The sequence below is a fragment of the Nymphaea colorata genome, chromosome 11 (assembly GCF_008831285.2).
Source record: "Nymphaea colorata isolate Beijing-Zhang1983 chromosome 11, ASM883128v2, whole genome shotgun sequence".
NCBI classification, from domain to species: Eukaryota; Viridiplantae; Streptophyta; class Magnoliopsida; order Nymphaeales; family Nymphaeaceae; genus Nymphaea; species Nymphaea colorata.
This window is the reverse complement of record NC_045148.1, coordinates 4,995,144-5,012,968: the sequence shown is the minus strand read 5'-3', so window position 1 is coordinate 5,012,968 and position 17,825 is coordinate 4,995,144. Positions and strand designations below refer to the sequence as shown.

General features: G+C 35.2%; 1 protein-coding gene across 1 annotated transcript; it reads right to left on the bottom strand.

Moving 5' to 3' along the window:
* Positions 1–2,290: 2,290 nt before the first annotated feature.
* LOC116264598 (gamma aminobutyrate transaminase 1, mitochondrial-like) lies at positions 2,291–17,624 on the bottom strand. Its single transcript, XM_031644915.2, is given in 20 exon segments — positions 2,291–2,471; positions 2,556–2,671; positions 3,742–3,820; positions 3,918–4,008; positions 4,589–4,667; positions 4,767–4,854; positions 4,990–5,073; positions 5,181–5,228; positions 8,093–8,115; positions 8,118–8,166; positions 8,262–8,338; positions 8,448–8,536; positions 8,746–8,784; positions 8,879–8,952; positions 11,164–11,256; positions 13,054–13,151; positions 13,387–13,459; positions 15,076–15,160; positions 15,236–15,381; positions 17,406–17,624. Coding segments are annotated over 20 exon segments (1,539 nt in total). The 5' UTR covers positions 17,442–17,624; the 3' UTR covers positions 2,291–2,399.
* Between the last annotated feature and the right edge of the window lie 201 nt (positions 17,625–17,825).

Here is a 17,825-nt window from a genome sequence, read left to right as displayed (position 1 = left end):
GGAATGACCACCAAATGCCTTGGAAACTGAGCTGAACTAAATCTGTGGTAAATGAGCTAGAGCTGTATTAGGGGTTTAGCTATTCTTAGTGCGATGGTCAGGACCCAAGCTGAGTCTGAGTTGACTACTCTACTCGGTTGAATAGGAACTGAGCTAAAACTGCTAAAATGGCAGTAAGAATGACCTAGTGACTGCCGTCCGAATTTCGTAGAACTAAAATTTGGAAATTGTACTTCATAGGTTAATATAGTTTATCTAACGGGAGTATAAAAGATCCTATCTTGGACTTGGTTCAGGTTGTGAATGAGAAAGTGAGCTGAAAACCTGCCATTTGTGGAGAAATGGGCCCAACCCAGCTCAATTGAGCTGGTTTTATGCAAAATGAGGTAGGTTGAGCAACCAGTAAACCACAAATTATAATTCTATGACTAAATTAAGCTTAAAGCAAGGCTTGGTTTAGATCAACGTACTTAGGGTTGGTCCACATCCAAGGTTTTCATGGGGTTCATAGGTAAAATGGTAAAATGACCTAGGGTAAACGTAGTGTTGTACCAAGGTTGAGGTGATGGAACCTTGGGCCGTGGGGGGTTGGTAGTGGTGGTGGTGATAAGGTAAGGGATGTTTAGGAATATCTAAGTTTAAAGATCACTCAAGTTAGAAACTAATTAGAAATTACCCTGAGAATGAGTCTAAAATAGGCATGCCAAAGACAAAGCAGCGATTTTGAAATGTGGACAAGTTGGGGTGTTCAGACATTCTCAAAATGTTTGACCAACAACACCTAAACTGCGTTTTACAAAGTGCTCACCAAGTTTGTCCTACACTTGCAGGACGAACCAATGCAAATCCTACATTACCAATTTACTTGTTTGATTGAAGGTCTAAACCTTACTCCTATTTCCTTTTCAAATTCGGTTTTCTTATAGAAGGCTGTCACGAGATTTTGAGGTTGCACTCGCTTGCTATAAGAAATCAACTTGCCCATAAACCATCATAGTCCTCAATGACTAGCTTAGCCAACATGACCAACGTGGTCCTTAGATTACTTGCCATGAATTTATTTTTCAGTACACTAAAAGTTGCCTCAAGCCTTGGACCATATTGAGTCATGTTAAGAGCGTTTCCTTTAGACCAAACGAGAAGTACACCCATAGTACTCAAGCCCCCATAACTTGAACCTTTTAGTATTTGACCATTGATGAACAATGACCATGAAAGTCTTTTAGAACACGTTATTCTTTCAGCTTCATTACAACCATCTGAAGGAACTAAGAGAAAGACTTTATTGACATGAAGTCTCGAGTTGTTAACTAATGTCTCACAAAGTATGTAGAGCAACCGATCATTACTTTACTTAATATCAGGCATCCACCTTGCTCAACTCTATAATACCATATGCAATTGTGGCTACAGCCTACATCCACAAACAGAAAATAACCCTTCATGCACTGCCCTGCCCATGAATCTAACGTTCTGCATGAGAAATAGCCTGTCAATAGTCTATAACTTTTCCAATAATTGTTGCCTTTAAAATCTACTTGCTTATCTTTGCATCAGTGGATGCATATTCATATGAATAAACTTCTTTATTGACTTCATTTTGTTCGTTCCAACATGCTTTTCAATCAATGCTGAGCCTGATGGAGTGAATGAAGACATTCAGTTTAGCTGAAGGGAACAATCAGTCAATAATACCAAAAGCTTTTGTTATAATAACAAGAGAATGCCTCATGTCATAAAATTCAACGTGTCAAACTTTTTGTAACTGTAGATAGACTGTCTTAATTTGAACAAACATGAATGTTTTCGTCATTCCATGCAAACAAATTCTTCAGATACGAAATGACGAAATCGAGCCATAGATGTGATTGCAGCCAGTATGAGAACAATATATACCTCTCTCTCGCACAGACACACAAGGACAGATTTCACGTGGATCATCTCTATGCAGCTTGAAATGCAAGTGTTTAAGCTGACATGGTTGCCCCGTCTGTTGAAAATATTTTGTTTATGAAAATTGAAAGCATGTGCCCTTTGTTTTAAGTGTTTAATTGCAACAAATTTTTTTAAGGACCTATATCACAATCACTGACCAGGAAGCATTTTTCTATTTGTGAACGCCAAACCCAATGGAAGCTTTCACTTATTAAAAAGCTTCGGATAAGAAATTTCTGGTTTGTACACACTATATGCATACGGATGTGGAGCAACTACCTATCAAAGTTTATGATTCTGCTCTCTCTCTCTCTCTCTCTCTCTCTCTCTCTCTACCACACGCCTGACTAGAACGTAGTTGGAAGATGTAAATTTAGAAGATTTATTAAATATTTCCAGAAATGAAATTGGCATCATTAACACCAAAGGAACATAACAACTACAGGAAGTTAATGACCTTGGGCTCATTTCCGTGATTTGAGCTCTTTAACCCTCTCCTCTGTCCTTTTGAGTGCTTCTCCATAAATACTGATTAGCTGTCCAATCAATTATAAAAAACAATAATCAATGGAAAATTAAAAAAAAAAATATTCGGACGTAAAAGATGATGTATAACTTACTTCATCAATTTCTCCAGGGGTTATCACAAATGGAGGAGACATCATTATATTATCCCCAGAAACACGGACCAACATGCCTCGTTTCTCACATTCTGCTCCAAAATAGGCTCCAACCTCTAAATCAACACCAAATAAAAGGATGTGTTGAAGATCATAGGTTCCACTCAATTACCAACAACCATTTCTTAGGTAATGGACGCAGAAACCTAAAAGGATGCTTAAGCCCCATTTAGCTAGGATGTTAATAGAAGTTAGTAAACCACTTGAGTATGTAATAAAAAATAAAGCAATAATAACTTGCAGTTTCATAAAAGTCAAATAAATGCTAGTGGAAGCTATGCCACCAGACAACTTCATGTTGAACTAGCAAATATAGAAAATTGAGTGATCATTTTTTGAAAGAACAGGAAAATATATATCAGCCTTCACTTAACTTTTAGCAAGGATGAATGCACCACATTTCCAAAAAAATACATCATGCATTGCCATCCAAGTACGAAGAGATCATTTTATTTCGCTATGGGTCCTTTTCTCTAAAAAGGTAACCTTCAAACAATTAAATTTAAAAATATCTTAACCTATAAATAATTTTAAAAATCTGAGATTTAATCAAAATGCAAATATGAGATGTCAATTTTTTATCTGAAAAATACTACCCATAATACATGAACCATGCTAAATCCTCATTGTAGTCATATATAATAAAAATTAGTAAGTCAGTTCAAAACGTTTCATGTAATATGCACACACACACACCAAAGTGCACTTACATATAGAGAAGCAATGCTACAGTAGGCTAGGAGTCAACCAATTAGATGTCACGGAAGTAGGATGTATTTTTCAGAACAAACTTGGTACATATATGTAATATAATTTATTTGATAGGAATCATGCTCTTTTAGACACAAAAATATGACTTAAATTTCACAAAATCTTGATAACCTATGATCCACTGATTTTTAAAGGCGTGAAAAGAATTCACGCACACTGTAGTTGCATGTTTTGGAAATAAAATTCTGCTAAATAGTATAGTGGATCATATTTGAAGGATATGTTCAATGATTATAAGAAGTGATGACTCCTGCAAGGAGAGTAGTGTTACTTTTCATGCATCCCATCAGTATTCAGGCAAAATGTTCACAAAATGTATGCAGGGGTATGCTTCGAAATGAAGTCAGGGACTTACTCCATTCAGGTGGAAACAGATCATTGGGTGACTTGTTGTCTACAAACTCAGTTCCAAGAATTAATCCAGTTCCTCTGATCTGCACATGACCACACACAGTCAGTAAAATACATCTCTGTTGCCGTAATTAAAGATGAGAAAGACTTTTGTCACAAAAAGAGAACGTGTTCCTTTACCTCTCCAATAATTGGGCTATCAGCAAATGCCCGTATACCATCTTGGAACCTTGGTGATATGCTGCTGACATAATCCACAAGGTTCCTTTCCCTGTACATCACCGACAAATACAAGTGTATAAAGACAAAATGAACAGGTGGATTTAAATGGTTAGTTTTTTCCAATCATCAGTCTGATTGATGGTTATTGGTTTGTTATCACAAATATTGTTCTCTTTCATCAGCAAGGTTTCTCCGAACTCCGAAGTATTTATTGACAAGTTTGCTTTTCTTGAGAAAATTGCAGGAATTCAAAATGTAAAAACAATAAACAATAAAATATCAAATTATAATATTTTACCACGTTTCCAGAAAAAAGATCAAAGTCCAACGTATTTAATAATATGTTAAAAAGAACCTCAATATATATATATATATATATATATATATATATATATATATATATATATATATATATATATATATATATATATATATATAAGAAAAGAGGGAAAAAAGAAAAAGAAATGTTTATCTTAGCATTTTTTTAACACAATTATAGTTTTTCTTTTTTTTTATTAGTTTTCCTGTCTTGTGCACTTTTTCTGAGAACAACACCAATACATCTGACAGTGGTACTGATAATACTCAAGATGACCAAAGACAACCTCTAAAGTAATCCAATATCTTACTTGTAAATCTTCAATGCTTCTAAAGCAACTGCACAAGCAACTGGATGGCCAGAATAGGTAAATCCATGGCTGAATGAACCTGAAATTCATCAAAGGAGAAAGATGATGACCAAAATGTTCCTTCACACTGAATTGAATTCTGTGTTTCTTTAAAAACTGCTCCTAGAAGAAAAGTTACCAAGTTTGTTGCTTTGAGAATATATGACCTCTGAAATTTCTGGGCTAACAAGAACAGCACCAATAGGCATGTAAGCAGATGAAAGAGCCTGCAAATACATTATTAGTTAAAAATTATGTGCTGCAGATGCCATTATTAGTTACATGTATTGCTTCAGATTTCATTATTAATTACATATTGTATGCTTCAGATGCCATACATATGGCATTAGAGGAAAGTTTACCTTTGCTATGGATACAAGGTCAGGTTTAATGTTGTATTTGTCAGAACCAAACATTGTCCCTAACCTTCCAAAGGCACAGATAACCTGGAAAAAGAAAAAATAATAGAATAGCAAATGACATTAATAACGTATCAAAAAACAACTTACACAATTTAAGTGGGAACTAGAAAGAGAAAAAATTATCACATTACCTCATCAGCTATGAAGAGAATATCATATTTCTTTACAACAGCTTGGATCTAGAAAATCAAAATAAAAAGTGAAGCCTTGTTATCAACCACATATGCACACCATCAAGAATAGTACGACGGTAAATAAGAAGAATAAATTAAAATAAACCAACAAAACCATGATGAAGTGAACAATGCTAGGTTCAAGATTGTGGAAGCTTAGCATGGAGATGAAGCTTAACAAATTAGGCACATGAACTAAACTATTAGACATCATTTACTTCACATACTAAAAAGAAAAATTCTGGCAATCAGTACTGAAAACAATATTTCTAACCAGTCTTCTGTTACAAGATAAACAAATAACTTTCTTTAATACAAGCACCGGAAGGGAAAGAAAAAAGGATATTAGATACATTTTTTTTCTTGCTAGGAAATTGACATGTTATAACTCAAACTGGTACTTGTTACAGTTAGCAATAAGTTCTGAAGCCATTAAATATTAGGATTATTAGAAACTTATTTTACGTACACATTATTCTTTTACTTGCATGTGCACATAGCCATGTATATGTATATGAATTGAAAATCTACAAATCTGTATTTTTTACCTTTTTATCTTTTTCCTTATTTTTTATTTTATTATGTTTATGAGCTGCAGCTTCATTCTGTTTCCAAGCTCCAGCTTTGCTTGCAAAGTTACTGTTCTAATAGCCATTGGAGGGTCCAAAGCAACTAGAGTAGCCTCCAAAAATACTGAACTGTTCTCTCTTCTTGTATCATGTTTCTTCAAAGCCCCCATCTTGAGTTGATATCCTATGAAGCATTGGGTGTGAGAAACATAGAATTTTTACCTATATTTATACATGGCTTCTTTGTTGTCTTAAAGCTGTAAGAATTGTGAAGGGCTATGTTGCCTGGACACATAAAAAAGAATGAAGCTTTCAGTGGCGGGCATGTCTGAGCTGACACCAACACACCTTGCACACTTCACTTTTAAAACAGATAGAGAGAGCCAGATTGTCCTCCATTTTCAACCTGACATTTTTTTAAAAAAAATTAAACAAAAGTTATATATATATGTATATATATATATATAGATAGATAGAGAGAGAGAGAGAGAGAGAGAGAGAGAGAGAGAGAGAGAGAAATGGTAGGTGCTAGACACCTACGTGTTAAATAAATAAGGAACAATCTCAACCCTTAAACTTTTCCAGATCGACGGTTGAAAAAAAAACAAGGAGAAAAAAGTGATATGGCATTTTCTCATCTAGTATTGGTTCGTAACTTTTCCTCGTTTTTTTTTCTGTCAGCTACCAACTGGGAAAGATCAAGGGCTCAGATTTTTTTTTTTTATCTATCTGGCATCTTAAGTATCTAGCACCTACCAGTTTCATTCTCTGTCTCTCTCTCTCTCTCTATATAGTTTATATATATATATATATATATATATATATGGTCATGTCCAAGTGTCTAAGTTTTAGGGTTCATTGTGTTTGATACTTGTGCCCATGTCTGACACTGACACCTATGTCTGTGTCCTTGCAACATAGGTGAAGAGCCTCCATTGTACTGCTGTGAAGGACTGCATATTTGTTGTGGTCAAGAATTTATTTCTTGGACTTGGTTACTGGTTGAGGCTGCACTGTTATACATCCTTCCTGTCAAAGACTTTCTTGAAGACAATTCATCTTAAAGACTGGGTATGGAAGCTTCATTTTCTTGATTATAGCAACAACACTATATGAGCAGGGTGGCTGGAGACCTACATTAAAAAGCAAGGGACGTGTGGCTACATGAGGAACAGTTCCTAAATCTATACTCAAATTCATCAAGATAGACAATGGAGTAGAAAAAGCTTTAGATGGAGAAAAGAAAGGAAAAGCTTTAGATGAATCTCATAGAATGCTTGATAAATGGGAAAAGATGAATGCTTAGTTATCGACTCCAAACTAGCTTTTAAGCTTATCTATTATAGAAAAGCTGTGAAGCTTGAGAATACTTAAAGGACATGCCTACTTAACGACATATGGTTCATCACTGTTAATGCTAATCAAGTTTAGGAATACCAAAGAAGACGACAAAGGATTAAAGATATTTATAGTTATCCTCAGGTTAGAATCGAATTGATCAACTTGAGCTAAAATGGAGAGAATGAACATGCAATTGTGTTGAAAGAAGAACTCAAATGGATGAAACAAGATTCTTTATTTTCCTTGTGAGCTTAAACTCTGAAGCCTACCATTGAACAAATAAGAGTTTCGGTGTTGTCTCTTTCCTTATACTCTAGGATTACTGAAGAAGAAACAATGGTTAGCATGAACAAAATTGTGAATAGAGTAATGGCTACATAACAAGAACATGAATCTGTTTCTCATTAGTATTATCTTTCCTTTCTCCTATTTGGCAAATTTTCCTCTCACCCCAATGTCATAGTGGCTATTTGACTACATTTTAAGCAGAACTTGCTTTGCACAAATTGGTAATGCAACATACTGTCTGATAAGTACAGACTGACACTATACCTCAGAGAGAAAGAACAAAGCTACATATATACCTATATGCATCATACATTTAATCATTTGTTTCTTCTGTACATGCAACAGAAACAATTTATACCCTACTACAGATCACCCCCATACATTTATAATTCTAGTGATTACTCAAGTAGACAGATAATATTTACAAAGACATCCAATAAAATTACATAGCTGGAACCAGGTAACTAAGAACCGCTCAGACAAATACCATCACTTCCGTAAACCAAATTGAAGTCAGAAAGATTTCCACGGATGTTCTTTTTTTTTCTTTTCTTTTTCAATTGGTTCAACGGGTCCATTAGGACAAGATTATTCATGTACATATAACTAAACTCAAATAAACCATTTAGTCTTTCTCCGGGTAATCCTTGGAGAAGTAAAATCACAGCATACCTTCTCGAAGTATGTAGCAGGGGAGGAATGACACCTCCAGCACCCATCACTGGCTCCGCAATAAATGCTGCAATCTGGATAACAATGAAGCAAATTAACAAATGATCAATTTGAGTTTGTTCGCCAGCAATTTCAGCTAGCAGGAGAGAAAAGAACAAAAAGCAATTACTGTTTCTGGTCCCTCCTTCAAGATAAGATTCTCCAAGTTATTTGCTAATCTGGTGGAGAACTCCTCCTCAGATTCACCTGCAAACGTCAACAAATAACCCAGCATTTATACATGCTTTGGACAAATACAAAATCGAAAAATAATGAAAAATAAAAGAAAGAGCAATTTAAAATTAACACAGGTAACCTGGTAAATGGTAGCGCCAGTAGTGAGGACAGTCAGTGTGCAAGACAAATGGTGCAGGCAGATCAAATTCTGTATGCAATGGTGTGAGACTGTAGGAGAACACACAGTTTCATCGGTTTAGAGCCAAAACAAACTAAACAAACAGAAAAGAAGAGCTAATAATGGAGAGAATGAACACCACTATACAACACTAACAAAGCAGAAAGCATCAAGTAGGGCTGCATGCTTGAGAACACCACTACACTTCAGTGGAAAGGAAAGCTAGAAGTTTCAAGCTAAAACCAAATTGAGAAATTACCCTGAAAGGCTTGCCGATATTAATGTTGATCCATGATATCTGTCAGAATAACAAGTATTAAAAGAAAAATGAATTGTTTAGTGATAATTTTACATAGATATAGCGATGAAATACATAGTGGCAGAGAAGGTACGCTTTTTGTCTTGCAATGAACTTCTTCTTCTGTGACCTTCCTAATGCATTGTTGTAATACCACACCAGCTTCACCTGGAAGTAAATCAAAGTAGGATGGTTCAAGAGGAATTAACTTGAAACAAAATTATTTTAAGTCAAGGACCTGAAAATTTTTTAACATAACATTAGGAGTATAAATGAAGTAGAGTATGTTAAAAATGAGTAGAAAACAAACTATTTGATTACGCTATGCAACAAAATTGTAAGTTAATATAAGTCCTAGACATCTTCCAAGCGTAATCTATGTAAACTAATTCAACTCCCTTGAGTAAACTATCCCTGAATGTTCTCAAATTCTCTTGGAAGAATGATCTAGTTTTTGGTTATCCTTGTAGTCAAGAGAAATATCCTCTTTTCATCCCTCTTAACATACTAAGGCTTAACAATATACAGTTGTTAAATTGAGTTTTCTCTCCTTAATAATTAAGGAGGATTGAAAGAAAATGAAAATTATCCCTCCAAGAGCTCACAGGAACTCCCGGATCTCCAAAAGAAGAGGGAATGTCTATCTCTATTGCCATAAGTAAGAAAATTTTCTGTAAATATCCCTAGAGATGCTGTAGCCTCTAGGCAATTTCTGGCTAGTGCCAAGCCACCACGTTTTATGCCAGTAATAAGAGCACAATCTTGAAGACTCAAACAATTGATTATGCTACTAAAATTTTTAGCCACAGGCCAATCATACAAAGGACACAAGATGCAAGCTTAAGCATCCAATGTATTTATTATGAGATCTGTGCACAAGTCATGACAACGTGAATCCACCAAACTTTCTACTTGGATTCGCATAATGTTGACCTCATCTGACCCATGACAATTCATCTTTGACTACTAAGATAATCCAATCCCATAGACATAAACATGTACAAATTACATGATATCACAACTCAACAAAAAACAGCAACAGTGGATTGACATGAACAATAAACACAATGGTAGGATCCAAAACAGTTCTTGGTAGATTCATATAGTTACTACTGCTCGACATGGCTACAACCACACTAACTATTAATCAAACACCCACAGTAACTTCGAGCGGGATGTAATAAAAAGGGATTTGGCAACATCATTGTTATTGTAAAAGCATGAAATTGAAGAAAGAAAGGAAAAAGTTTTCAAACTCACACCTAAACTTTGACAATAACAATAAAATTACACCCAAAACATTTGATATTTTTAACAGCATATTTAACTTTTTCATGGTCAATCAAAAATAACATTCCAGAAATCAAACCTAGGTTATCACTAGCTTAGGTGAATGATCTTTTATCACCCTTAGAAAGTTACTAAAAATAAATTTAATGTTAGGTACCTTTATGTCCTTTCTAATAGGTTAAAACGGCATCATTTCACAAATTTAACAGTTAACTTGAACGAAAGGTACTTATGGAGCTTTATAATGGGCCATACAAAAATTTAGGTGTGTCTTTAACAGTACCAGAAAGTTAGATGTGACCTTTTATGGTCAAATATTTAGGTGTGCTTTCGAAAGCATCCCAACAAAAAGAAAAGGCATTCGTTTCTAATTAAAGCATTATGGTTTGACTTTTCAAAGCATGTTCAACCAACAAAAATGCATGCATCTTACAATAGGAAAAATGCACATTAAAGTTGTCAAAGTTTGTTTTGGTTGCTTTAATTGGTGAAAGCTGCTAATTTATAGTTAAAAAATTCAAAACTGGAGCATTGTCAATGCCCAGAGACATAATGTATTTATCAGTGCACATATCTCGGGTTCATTAATAAAGAAGTACTAGCACCATCTAGACGAAAACTATTTGGAGATGGGGATTTTCAATTCAAGGAGTGCTTGCACCTTCATGATTAGATCATCAATACAGCATATCCCATCAAAATGTTGTGGTTCAAAGTCAAACACAATCTTGGCAATGCCATTACTGGAATGGTGAATAGGGTTACAATTAGGACAGCGGGAAATTATCTTGAATTGAAGACTAAAGCAAAAAAAAAAGGGATTTGGATAACAGAAGGTGTGATATGTGACCACCTCAAGGTTGACACATGAGAAGAAATTTTACAAGCAGTGATAACAATATACTATAATAAATATCAAGTATGACCAAAAAAAAAATCCTGTATGTAGACTAGCAAGGAACTATAATAACATCACCCATGACAAAGCAATAAAGAATATGATAATATTCCAGGGCCTAGGTACAAGGTAAGCTAAAGGTACATCATCATTGCTGATGTTGATTGCACATAAAATTGTTGCTAACAAACCTGAGAATCATTTGCTTCTGAACCACTATTCGTGAAGAAAACTTTACCCATCTTTGTTGCAGTAAAGGTTTCAAGAAGAGCACTTGCAAGATCCTGAAAAGAAATGAGTAAGTTTCATTTACAATATAATTATAATTACCTTCATACAGACACAGAACACCCAAGTAGAGATGAACGCAAAAATCTATGCCAGTATGAAAATACTTATTTCTTATGTAAGATTCCTGTCCTCATTGAAGTTGCCGCTTGAACAATTGGGAGATATCAATTTTCATAGTACTTATCTAGACTTGAAAGAAAAAGAACGTATGCAGGCTAGTGGAGGAAAAGTACAAGAAGAATAAAGAAATATATTCCCTGTGGTTCATAATTGATAATAAGGAACCTTTTAACCTCTTAATGGAAGTGTATTTACTGCTGAAAAGATTCTCAAGATCCACTATAACAAGTGAGAAGACAAAGCTACCTATGGAAGAAAGAAAAAGTAATGGCATATTAACAGTCTTTCTTCACTGCCCCTCAAGTTGAAAAGGAAGCAAAGTATCCTCAGGTTCTAATAACTTCAGTGAAAATATCCACAAACTGAAGATGTAATCATACATAGGCCTCATAGACAAATTTGACCTTCATTTCTTTTTTTTTTTAACAGTAGCCAATGTGTATAATGTATATGCACTTTCCTCATTGCAAAGTAGATTAAGAACCATCGGAACAGCTGCCACATTGCTAATTGATGTAAAAACATTCGTTTTTTATTCAGCAAGCCAGACATTAAATACTGTTCCTCAATAGTTAGAACTAGATTTTTGTGCAACTATATGGCTTTAGCTTGCATGAAACTGGATTTTCTCAGGCCGAAGATCAGTTGCCTCCAGCAGAGAATCAACCAAGGAAAAACCTTCCTAACCAACATCTCTATATTTTGATAATAAATGTTTGCAATCAGCACAGAATAGTTTTACAAGGTTGCGATAAAAAATAATCAGGTGTGTGATAAACGGAGTATATATATATATATATATATATATATATATATATATATATGGGCTAACTGACTGCCGCACAGTATGCTCATGGTCAGACAATGCCAATTACTGAATAAATGCCAATGCCATCACTCTAATATAGAAAAACATATTTTGATTTGCACTAACTTGTCTAGGGACCACCTTGGCCATCTGCAAGATTGCAAGCATATTGTTAAGTGTCATGATGGGTGTGGCCCCAACATTAGGAGTGTTCACGTGAAATAGGTTTCTATCAATTTCCTAGTCCTTAGAATTATAGGCATTACCTTATAGTAACCAAAGAGAGATCAGCAAAGGTTACACAATTTCCCTTTCTTTGTTAGGGAAAAAATATTGGATGTCCAATTAAAAATTCCAGTCATAAGGATCATATCAATCAGCCTAGTGCAATTTCACTAATCATGTACAAACTACAAAGACTTCAGCTTGTCAACAAGAAGCATAACAGACGGAAAACTCTTTTCAACTTTGCTATCGGACATAAATTCATCTGGAATAATTCTAGCTAGAAAAGCTACAACAAATATGGGCAACATGATGGAACTATAGCATATTAACAGAGCGGACTGATGAAGATACGCATGGAACAAGTAGTTGTTTAAAATAAGGTTCACACAGGCATCACATGTGAGAAGAAAGCTGCAAAAAGGGACACAAAGAACACAAGTTAGACATATGTGTTTGGATGTGTCAGCAGAGAGAGAGAGATGTATGAAATTATGATATTACAACGTTAGATCATATTTATTGGATTTGTTGGATTTATTGGAAAAAAAGTTCAATTTATTGGATTTGTATCTTAAAGACTTAAAACATATATTTTGTAATTTTATTTTAATAAGATCAAGCAATGATTTAATACCAAAGAAGGCTTTGTTGTTCGGTTCCAAAAGTTGTGGTAAAATGGTAAACGATTTAGCTGTGCAGTTGCAGCTTCCACAAGTCGAGGTTCATTTCCACCTGCAAGCATATAGAAGTAGAAATAAAGATTATATTTCCAACTAAAAGTATCTGATAAAAATGAGAGAAAGGTGGGAACTGCATAAAATTGATTCTGTGAAAGGATCATAATGTAACTATAGAACTGATTAATTATTCATTTCATAGCACAATGATCACCTAACTTCAGACATATCAGAAAAACAATAGTTCAAACAATTTTCACACTACAGTAGCACATGCAGTGTGAACCTACCTAAGGCTGTGCACCACAATCCTGCAAGAGTGTCAAGATATTTTTTCCCATTCACATCGTAAACATAAGATCCCTGCAGCATTAAAATGAAACATTCTAAATAAAATCATGATCTTGATAAGTTTCTCATCCTTTAAAATTAAAGAGAATGCAAACTGACATTTCAAGTAAAAAAAGAAACGCTGCACCAAACTTGGAATAAGAAATATAAAATGAAAAAAACTAGACTATTGTGTATCAGTAAGATGTCAGAGGATTAGAGAAGAATGGTCTTAGGGTAATGCTTTCAAACTTGTAAGCAACATTTAAAGAAAGCAATTGTCAACACCAGAGGATGGAAATTTTCTATAGGAAGGTCAACTTGCTCCTTTCTTTCATTTAAATGTGTTCATGTGCATACCTTTTGCAAGGCCTGTGGGGATGTTCTGAAATAGCACCTTCACAGAGTTTCATACATGATGAAGTGCACTTCGTGAGAGCATCTCACCAACCTTTTAAGTGACTACAAAATACAAGGATTGAAGCATGTTTTCACAAAGCATAGGAGGCAAGGAAAAGCCTAGACAATAGCAAGGTGTGAAAGGCCCATCAAGGTGCTAGATTTTCTGGAACAAGTTGTCAATAAAGAATTGTATACAGTCTGCTCTCATCAAATTAGTACCGCATGGCTGGAAAATGAAGGCTTAGTCCACCTAGGCACAATACATATCCTAGTCAAAGGCCAGTCTTATAATCAAGTGTGAATCAGAAATCTATCTTTTGTTTAGGCTAACTTGCCAGATCGTTTACACACATTCTAAGATACAGGCATATAATACTGTGAACTATAGTATTTTTTTGAAAGTATATTACATTTAAAATTCATGTAAACTTTGATAGGATCACAATGTCATGCATGAATTTTGTCAGGCTTTTGCTAAATCCAGGTATTATATCTAATTAATTGCCTAAAGCAGTTTTTACTAAGTTTAAAAAAAATAAAGTAAATATGATCAGAAAAGGAAAAGAATTTTTGCTAAGTATCACATGGACTGATCACAAGAGTTCTAAAAAAAGATGTAGCAGATATTCATATGCACTGGCATTGATCATTTGATATGAAGTTTTGTCACCATAAATTTCATCAGTCACATTGGAGAAAGTCTAGAGGGAAGCTAGGAAAAAAAGCATTACAATGAAAAGATCAAAGGACGAGAAATCGAGATAATTTTTTTTTTTTTTCTTATGGAGATTAAAAAAGAAAAGGATCAAGTTTGGCTGCAAATTGAAATGGAGAACATTGGATTCTTGCATTTAACAAATGAAAGTCATTAAGTGCCAGTGCCAAGAGATCGACCATATCTTTTCCATATGCTGATGAGTTCAATATGAAAAACGCTTTTCCAACTGCTGACGAGATTAATATGAGAAAGAACACATGAAAACCTTATTCAAATTTTTATCAACAGAAGGCGCTCTTTAATCAGCAAATAATAAGTTACAAATTGATGAAGAAGACTAGCAGAAGGTTTACTTCTGAAAAAGAACAATGAAGTCAGATGAAGCCAAATATTGTTGATACAAGTCAAGTATCATAGCAAATTCTATTAATATATTAAACTGAAGATATCAATTCACCAATAAGATTTCGAGAAAAACAATGTCCAGAACAAAGAACAGCCTCTATCAGTCTTCTTTTTTGCATAATACCTCAGATTTGTCAATAACTATTGGATTTATATCAGTGCTCTGCCACCCGGCAGTGAATGGTGCCAGCATGTCATGACCTTTAAACCTGCAGAGTGTAGTCAAACCATAAGAAATCATCACAGAGCAAATGTCAATAGAGCATATGTACAACAATTTATACCCTTTCTCACTATTTGCATCAGTCGACTTTTTCATGTCAGTGTCCAAAGATGCTTCTGAACTGCTCCATCTTGAATTTGATGGACATTGAAGGACATGCTGTTGACAGTTTGCAGTAGCAGAAACATATTTGACAAGAGAATTAACCTGGAAAAGGAAATGGGAGACAATGTGAAAGAAGTTACAACTTACAAGAGACAACAAACTTATTCCAGAAATTTCAGCAAAGAACTTAGCAATCAGATATAGGAAGGTCACATTTAAGAATGTTATTAAACATCACAAGTTTAAAAAATGCATTTTTCTTTCAAGAAGACTGATATTACATAGCAGGCCTAGGTTGAAGAGATTCAGAGACTTGGAGAAAAAAGGCTGATTCCCATGTGTGTTGCCTGGGTGAATGTCCCATATATAGAATTACAACAGAAAATGGCAAATTACGAGATCACAGAAATGAAAAAATTACAGAATAATGCATAAAACATATAAGAGGAGTGAACATTATTCTGATGCATGCAGGTAAATACTCACATGGACGTAATTATCGTTTGGTTGACATTTTTATCGACCCTAGGCAAACTTAGCATGCAGTCTGTTGAAGGCCAAATTTAGTTAAGACCAGAAACAGTGGTGGAAATAGTTTGCTGTCTTACGGCAAACTTTACCAACATTTAGTGACAGTCCAGCTTGACAGAAGACAGGATTCACAGTTGTGCAGTGATGACATATTGCCATGGAAAAGAACGAGCATGCCTTGGAGTGCAAGGATATGCACCGTGTCTCAGTCAAGCACCAAAGCTGAGTACAGAGTGCTTGCTTCAGCAGCTGCTGAACATGGATCGCCTACATTCTTTCAGACATCGGATAATCTCTCAAAGGATATAAAGTAAAGAAAAAATAATTATGCCTGTGTTAGTTACCAGTTGGTTGATAGCCTTATCATAGGACTAATGGTTTGATATCCTTATCATAGGACTAATGGTTCTTTTAATTTCTTTCTTGCCAAAAGATATGAATCATGTCAATGTAGAAATAATGTATTTGCTTTCCTTCCTGTGTCACACTACAAGTTTCTATTATAGTGTTTTACTTGCTGTCTTTGTGCTTCATAAACGCCTTGTTAATTCATAGGCGAGGGAGATTAGTCAACCCTCGAATACTGCTTTCCTCGCATGTTTCCCGGACATGTCTCTGCCTCTGTATAAACGTTTTGTCTCACTTTTGGATTTCCATGTCCAATATTTTAGACTTGCCTTCAGGATGAAAACGAATCAAAAGAAGACTGGAAAAGAGAAGAAGAAGAGAAAAATGAGAAAAGTAAAAGGAGAAGAAAGAAAAGCACACAAGAGAACAGAAAATGGTCATTCAAATTTCGAATCTCAAATAAGTCATCGTTTAGTCGACAGGATTTACTTAAAAAGCACTGGAGAGAACAGAGTGTCGTCATTCAAATTTCCTAACTCAAATAAGTCATCATCTGGTCGACAGAATTTACTTAAACGCCAATCAACAGCAAACTTCATTGGCGGTATAGGTTCCTCAAGAATCCATTGAATAATTAAGCCAACCAAAATCAACAGCTAAAGCAAAAACATGCATCAGCAAAAAAGGAGCACCAAGAACTAAAAATCTCCAAGAAGTTGAACCATTGTCCGGAAAATTAAAGCATGACATCCTCGAGGTTCTCAAAATTAAAGGTTCGGCTCAAAAGCCGGAACATTCTGCATAATTTTTCTCTCCCTTTTTCTACATGAAAATGAAATACACAAACTAGGAGCTGCCTTGAACACTTTGTCTTGCAAATTCTGAAGCGAGCAGCAGAGGGCACCTATTCCATTAACTAGAAATGGAAACTCAAAAAAAAAAAAAAAGAATCAACGGATCAACTAGCCAAAACATCATTTAGAACAATAAACACGACGAAGGCATCCTTCAATAACCACAACTACGTAAAGGCCTCGACCCCTCTCCTGAAAAAGCCAGAAGGTGGCATGACACCCTTCCCACCAGAACTCTCAAGCTGCATATTAAGCAACAGAAGCAGAAGAACCTTCAAGAGCTTCTTCCCTTAGTTTTATCATATTATCGGCTCCGTCACCCCTTCCCGAGGAGCGACTCTGGGACGAAGACCTACATGAAAACCAAAAGATGAAGAAGAATCAGAGGAATACCTTGAAGTTGGATCTGAAGAGCCGATTCAGAGTCATTTTTCCAAGTGCCAACGAGCTCTTCAGTTCTTCTCTGCCCTCCCGGACTGTGGCGTCCTCTTCGTATAGATCAAAGCAGATAAAGAGTCCAAGTAGGCACCGGCGCTTCCCGAGGACTATTCAAATACGGATCTTTTGCATTAAAGAAATATGAAGCAAAGTCCAAGTGCGCAGCGTTGTCCTTCATCTTACGGGATAAGAACTTCGTACTTGTTCAAAATTTTTTTATAGCAATAAATAAGAAAAGCAACTACTGACACCTCATTTCTGTCTTTCTTTTTTGTTCCAACTTGTCCCTCTAAAGATTTGGCACGTAGCTGCGAGCCTGCAAGAACAAAGCAAGACTGCAACTTACGGGTGACAACGGGTCGGATCTGCGCATGT